The sequence below is a fragment of the Montipora capricornis genome, chromosome 1 (genome assembly GCF_036669925.1).
Source record: "Montipora capricornis isolate CH-2021 chromosome 1, ASM3666992v2, whole genome shotgun sequence".
Classification (NCBI taxonomy): Eukaryota; Metazoa; Cnidaria; class Anthozoa; order Scleractinia; family Acroporidae; genus Montipora; species Montipora capricornis.
In genome coordinates this window covers 26,218,346-26,225,845 of record NC_090883.1, presented here as the reverse complement: position 1 = coordinate 26,225,845, position 7,500 = coordinate 26,218,346, and the positions used below count along the sequence as shown (strand labels likewise).

Here is a 7,500-nt window from a genome sequence, read left to right as displayed (position 1 = left end):
AAAAGTTGTTAAATCAGAAGGTATGAAATTACCAAACTACAAAACCATACAAGGACTGAAAGACGGTGATAGTTACAAGTATGTGGGCATATTAGAAGCTGACAGGATTAAGCATGAGGAGATGAAAGAAACAATAACCAAAGAATATAAAAGGAGGGTACGGAAGATTTTAGAAACGAAACTTAATGGGGGTAACCTTGTCGAAGCTATTAACACGTGGGCTATTCCTCTCCTGAGATATTCTGCTGCATTCCTGGATTGGAGAAAGTCAGAGTTACAAGTTCTAGATAGAAAGACCAGAATTACTTAACATGCATAATGGTCTCCATCCAAAGAGTAATGTCGATCGTATCTACATACCAAGAGCTTCCTGGAGTACTGAAGTTCGATTGCAAATCCAATGTGCGAAAACAAGATAATAATAATAATAATAATAATAATAATAATAATAATAATAATAATAATAATAATAATAATAATAATAATAATAATAATAATTGCCAACGAGCCAGCCTAGCGAGGACGCAAGGCTGACGAGACGGCAGCCTTATAGAGCCGAAGCGCGAGATTGTTGTGTATGCAGAAAAAATCCCGAGCGCTCCAGATAAAATGTAATATAAGGTAAGGGAAGAAAGGTCGCTTATCATGTGACTTCAGGAACCAATGCGTGTTTTGATGTGTGCTGTCATTAGACAAACGTGCATGAGGAAAGCGACTATTTATGATGCTGTGTTTGGAAGTAAGTGAAAACTCATTTTTTCCCATTTCCCTAATCATTGTGTTGTGTACACTTGCTTTGAGTGTTCTTTAATATTTATTTCGAACCAGCTTGTTCTATATTAAGTGAACGAGCTCAAACCTAACCGGCGTACGTGTTCTTATCGGCCGCTTTTGTCAATTTCGGTCCTCGGCCCGCGAGTAGAGCAGTTGGTTTTTCGTTTTGTAACGATTGAGTTGTGAACAATTTAATTTACTTTCCAAAGAAAATATGTTGTCTGCAAAGTACACAATTCAAAGATCAATCTGACTTATAATTCACGGCTGTATCATGCAAAATAAAAATTCTACAAGTGAAACAACTTTCATGTGCGAGAGAGTTTGATTTCCCATTTCCTGTTTCACATCGAAAAGTCTGAAAACACTTTGGCGATTTTTTACATGGCACTGATTTTATTTAACTTATTTATTGTATATTCCTGTTAAAATTACGGCCGTTCAAGAATTTCAGCATTTATTTCAATATTATTGCAAAACACGTTACATTTATATTTTTTGTTCGAGATACAAAGTTTGCAATTTCTATTCTTGTGTAAAAGGTAACTAGATAAGTTGAGTTGCAGTACTTTGGAATAAAAAAATTAAAACTACTGGTTGGTATTTTGGAACTCTGACACAAATCTGCAAACTATATATTAAATTGAATCAAAAATATTGTTTTATATTTTAAAATATGTATTATGTTGACTGTCTCGTTGGCACTTAGCAATACCTATTACGAGTAGTAGTAGTAATAATAATAATAATAATAATAATAATAATAATAATAATAATAATGATAATGATAATGATAATGATAATGATGATGATGATGACGAAGGCGTGCGCGCGGAGCACCATAGTTAAGAAAATATGGTAACCCATCGATGTGAGAACATTTGGTTTTATAGCCATGAGGCCATGAACGTCCGTACGTACATACGTACGTACGTAGTAGGTCCGTCCGTACGTCCGTACGTCCGTCCGCCCCTTCATGTATGCCAATGTGACCAGTACACGTAACCATTTCACGGGCTCAAGTTTAGAGCTAATCCAGGAGGCAATACTCCATTTGACACTGTAACTACAATCATGGACAAAAGTGTTGGGAAGGTAACCTCATTTTACAGATACCCCCCTCCCCCTTTTCAATGTTGGATTTTCCAGGGAAAAAAAATGGTGACTTTTCTTACTTGAAGAACTCCAACATTGAATATGGGGGAGGGGGGCCACAAGAGCATGGTATTTCCCAAATACTTCAGGCAATAGTTAGAAAAATCGAATTAGGTGTGAAGTGAGCTGATGCCCGCAACCTTCCCAACAACTTTTGACCACGATTGTAGTTCGGCAAGGCGGAGGAGCGTTTCCGAGCTAGGTTCTTTGACAGTGCGTTGATCGAAAAAGTGTTTAAGTGCTTGAAGACCTTCGCTATTAGGAATGACTGTGTATAGAGATGTAATGTCCATGGTGAAAATAAGTTTGTCTTGGCCGGAGAAATTGAAATCGCGGAAAATTTGTAGTGCGTGTGTACTGTCTTTAATGTATGACGGCAAAGATTTGACGATAGGCGTCATAATCCTGTCTAAGTAGCTAGAAATGAGTTCGGTGGGGCAACTACAGGCAGAAACGATAGGGCGACCTGGGTTGTTGGGTTTGTGAATTTTAGGCAAGAAATAAATGCACGAAGTTCTGGGGGTGTTGATGATGAGATTAGTGGCAGTGTCCGGTAATTCTTGATTAACTATAAGATTTTGAATGGTGTCTTTGACAAGTTTTTGATTTTTGGAAGTGAGATCTTTGGGGATTTTGGCATAAAACGAGGTATCCGAAAGTTGCCGCAAAGCTTCTTTTTGGTAAAGGTCGGACCGCCAAACAACTACCGCGCCGCCTTTGTCGGCCGATTTGACAACTATGTCGTTGCGTTTACTAAGATTTTTAAGCGCCGCCCACTCTTCCGAGGAAAGGTTGGAAAATTTAGTGTTGCGATTGAATTTAAGTTTGTGAATGTCGTGACGGCATTTTTTGGTGAAAAAATCTAAAGAGGCAAATTGTCCCTCTGGGGTAGTCCATTTGGATTTGCGAACTAGAAGTGTTTCAAAAATATCTTTATTGGAAGTGTCCGAATCATCCTCTTTGTCGTGAAAAAAAGCTTTTAACTGAACGCGGCGAAGGAATTTTTCGACATCTTGCTTAATAGAAAATTCGTTGGTGCGTTTGGTAATAGGGACAAAATTCAGGCCCTTACTGAGAACAGATTTCTCTGAGTCAAGATTTTCTAGAATTGTAATAACGGTATATTATATATTCCGGTATTATTATATATTCCGCTTACTGACTCAGAGAAATCTGTTCTCAGTAAGGGCCTAAACTTTGTCCCTATTACCAAACGCACTAACGAATTTTCTATTAAGCAAGATGTCGAAAAATTCCTTCGCCGCGTTCAGTTAAAAGCTTTTTTTCACGACAAAGAGGATGATTCGGACACTTCCAATAAAGATATTTTTGAAACACTTCTAGTTCGCAAATCCAAATGGACTACCCCAGAGGGACAATTTGCCTCTTTAGATTTTTACACCAAAAAATGCCGTCACGACATTCACAAACTTAAATTCAATCGCAACACTAAATTTTCCAACCTTTCCTCGGAAGAGTGGGCGGCGCTTAAAAATCTTAGTAAACGCAACGACATAGTTGTCAAATCGGCCGACAAAGGCGGCGCGGTAGTTGTTTGGCGGTCCGACCTTTACCGAAAAGAAGCTTTGCGGCAACTTTCGGATACCTCGTTTTATGCCAAAATCCCCAAAGATCTCACTTCCAAAAATCAAAAACTTGTCAAAGACACCATTCAAAATCTTATAGTTAATCAAGAATTACCGGACACTGCCACTAATCTCATCATCAACACCCCCAGAACTTCGTGCATTTATTTCTTGCCTAAAATTCACAAACCCAACAACCCAGGTCGCCCTATCGTTTCTGCCTGTAGTTGCCCCACCGAACTCATTTCTAGCTACTTAGACAGGATTATGACGCCTATCGTCAAATCTTTGCCGTCATACATTAAAGACAGTACACACGCACTACAAATTTTCCGCGATTTCAATTTCTCCGGCCAAGACAAACTTATTTTCACCATGGACATTACATCTCTATACACAGTCATTCCTAATAGCGAAGGTCTTCAAGCACTTAAACACTTTTTCGATCAACGCACTGTCAAAGAACCTAGCTCGGAAACGCTCCTCCGCCTTCCCGAACTAGTTTTAACGCTTAACTGTTTTTCATTCGCCGGCAACTATTGCAAACAAATTAATGGTGTAGCGATAGGCACAAGAATGGGACCTAGCTATGCCAATCTTTTTGTAGGATATCTTGAACACCAATTTTTTAATCAGTACAACGGCCCCAAACCTGAACTCTACGGCCGTTACATCGACGACTGCATCGGCGCTATTTCATCCAGCAGAGAAGAACTTGATCAATTTATAACGTCCGTCAACTCTTTTCATCCGGCTCTTAAATATACCTGGGAAATTTCGGAAACTTCATTGGCTTTCCTAGATATCCAAGTTTCTATTAGAGGCAACGTGCTATGTACTAGTGTGCACTACAAACCTACTGATTCACACAGTTATTTATTGTATTCATCGTCACATCCATCACATGTCAAGAACTCAATTCCTTATTCTCAATTTCTTAGACTTCGACGTCTATGTAGTGATGACTCCGATTTTTCCAGTAAATCAGAGGAGATGTGCCAGTTCTTCGAAAAACGTGGCTATCCTGTCTCTGTGGTCAAAGCGGGCCATCATCGCGCCCAACAATTTGATCGACAGTCATCACTACAAACGTCACAAAAAGATAAGAATGACAGAATTCCATTCACCCTCACTTTCCATCCTCATAATCACGCAGTCGAAAGCATCGTTCTTAGTAATTTTACATTACTCCAAAATGATCCCGAGACTGGTAGAATCTTTTCGCAACCTCCACTTATTTCATTCAAACGCGACAAAAACGTAGGCAACTTTTTAGTTAGAAGCGCGCTCAAAACTAACGAGCAACCCGGCACTTTCAAATGCGCGCGCTCACGATGCAAAACTTGTCTTTTTATTGTTAACACTAGCAAGATATCGGGACCTAAGCGATCTGTTAAGATCACCGATCGTTTCACATGTACCTCCGCAAATGTCATTTATTGCATAACCTGTACGTTATGCAATAAATTATACATTGGTGAGACAGGTAGACGATTAGGTGACCGATTCCGCGAACACCTTCGCGATGTTGAGAAGAATGACAAAGATGCATCAAAGCCAGTCGCTCGCCATTTTAATCTGCCTAACCACTCCAAAAAACACATGGCTATCTGCGGCCTTTCCCTACATCTAGGTACGACGGAAAGCCGCAAGAATCTGGAACAAAAATTCATCTTTCAAATCGGCACCCTTAATCCTCACGGTATTAACGAACGCTTTTCATTTAACTAATATAGTCCTATTTTTCACGTTGCCATGTTACCACCAATAGCGTAGCTCCTACTACACGTAACCCATAATCCCTCGACTCGCTCTGACGAAGGGCTAACGCTCGAAACGTCAGCTTATAGCATCTCTGTACGGTGGCTAATTTACATTATCAACTCCGTTGATAAAACCAAATTTTCAGAAGTTTGTTTAGAGCACGTACAGGTAATTTGTTGGAGATCTTGTTTGACGTTTGTCCTTTCTAGCCGATTCTGGTTCTAAGCCAAGCTGGCGTGTTTCAATGAAGTACATCAAAATGTACATGATCTCGTTTTCAGAGATAAAGTGGAATAAATAAAGTACGATCTGTCACATCACGAGCTATAGTACGTCTGTGATTTCTAATTTTAGCGTGATTCTTATTCCCTGGCTTTTGACAGTTGACTCTGAAATGGCTTCTTTCCTTTTCCGTTCACTTGCTGAGGATTTGCTTGTCTTCCTTTCAAACTCTTGCGATTCAAGAACAATTAATTGCCTAACTAGTGAATTCGACAGTAGATTTCGCTGGAAAAACCGATATCACACTCATCCCTTCGTGATTCATACGATCAGTCGGTTTTTCAGGTGAAATTAACCGCGGAGTTCACGGGTTAGGCAGCGAAGAAAATGACATAATGATGCAATTTCCGGGAAAACCAAAAGGCGGACAGTTCCAATGCCCTGTAGTGTCACTAATCCTCCAGCCGGTAAGAATAAACAACCCGGGAGCGCCGCTTTTAGGCTTGGCTAAATCTATATATCAGATAAAGTATAAAGACTTAGAGATTGAGACCGCCAGAATGTGGAAAATGGGAAGAGAGACGATACCAGTTGTCATTGGTGCACTTGGGGTCATTAAGAAAGGACTGGAAAAGTACGTTGACAAGATTCCAGGCACAGTCAGCATTGATGAGCTCCAAAAAATCACTCTTCTGGGATCAGCTCGCATCTTTAGAAAGGTTCTGTTAACGAAGTGAACTCTTTGGTACCTAAGGCCTATGGGTTGGACCCGATGCTTCTGAGACTAAACTTACAAGCCAAGGATTACAAGTGACAATAATAATAATAATAATAATAATAATAATAATAATAATAATAATAATAATAATAATAATAATAATAATAATAATAATAATAATAATAGAAGGCAAAGATATGTCGGAATGTGCCCTCTATCCTTGAGAAGCCACCAGAAAATGGAGCCAATAAGCCTGACGTGATTGCACATGATAAAGAAACCAACATCTGGACTCTGTTTGAAGGCACAGTCTGCCAAGAAGACAAAATTGCGGATCGATTCAAAGAAAAACAAACAAAATACATACAACTGCGCTCAGGCATTAAAAGAGAGTACAAAAGTACAAGCGTATATCAATTCAATATTGTTTTTGACTTCCTTGGAGGACACCATGAACAATTGAGAAATGACTTAAGATCGATTACGAACACTGACAAGGAACTGAGTTATCTCATCGAACGCTGCCAGAAATGGATTTTGAGCCAGAATGTAAATATCGTTTCGGAAGTTCTACGAATTTTTTTAAGCGGAAAAAGGTATGTAAATTGATGTAATTAACTAGCTAAGATTTAAAATCTCATCTTTGTCTTTTTTCAACGCTATGGATGGAAATTAGTTGCCAGATGGGGAATATGGTGCGGATATAGTGTCTTTAAAGGACTGAGGTATAACGGGGGGTCCATGGTATAAAGGAATCCATGTTTCTGCCTCCGAATCTGAGTCTTACGGGGAAAATTAGAATATCAAACACAATGAGCTACCCTGCTCAACACCGTCGGGAAACAACAAAGCCGCTTTGATTTGCTTACCGTTTGTTTCTGTGCCGTTGCTGGGGCCGTTCATTTTAGCCTCAGGGAATCTGGTCTTGACTGTTGAGACAATGAGGACGAATTTTTTCTACAAATCTTGTAGCGATGAGATTAAGTTAAGGGAAACTTGTAAGTGCATATGCCCTTCTATGTGACTGTTCAGTTTCAGTTCGCCCAGAAAGGTGTCGAGGTTGTCGCTGTTTTGCCTATCTAGCTACTTTTCTATGTTAGTATCCACGTCGGTCCTTAGCTCGGTTTAACCAAATGTAAGCAAAAGCGGGAAGCGCGATTTGTAAATTCTGTTGAAGATCTGGATTCGATTTGGATTCCTTTCCAATGTGTACAAAATATCCGGATCTTCCGCAGTGTTTAGAGGCCGGTGAGGGAAAAACGTGAGGTTTTCCGTCAACGT

General features: G+C 39.6%; 2 protein-coding genes across 2 annotated transcripts in view; both read right to left on the bottom strand.

Annotated features, from left to right (window-relative positions):
* The window catches only part of LOC138037206 (neuropeptide SIFamide receptor-like), a 159,499-nt gene that overhangs the window by 133,354 nt on the left and 18,645 nt on the right, over positions 1 to 7,500 (bottom strand). The gene's annotated exons all lie outside the window — the stretch shown is intronic.
* LOC138052735 (neuropeptide SIFamide receptor-like) overlaps positions 1 to 7,500 on the bottom strand; it is a 24,157-nt gene that overhangs the window by 13,226 nt on the left and 3,431 nt on the right. Inside the window, exon 2 of the mRNA XM_068899299.1 lies at positions 7,089 to 7,148. Coding sequence (XP_068755400.1) covers positions 7,089 to 7,122 — 34 coding nt within the window. The 5' untranslated portion in view covers positions 7,123 to 7,148. The remainder of the gene's footprint in view (positions 1 to 7,088; positions 7,149 to 7,500) is intronic.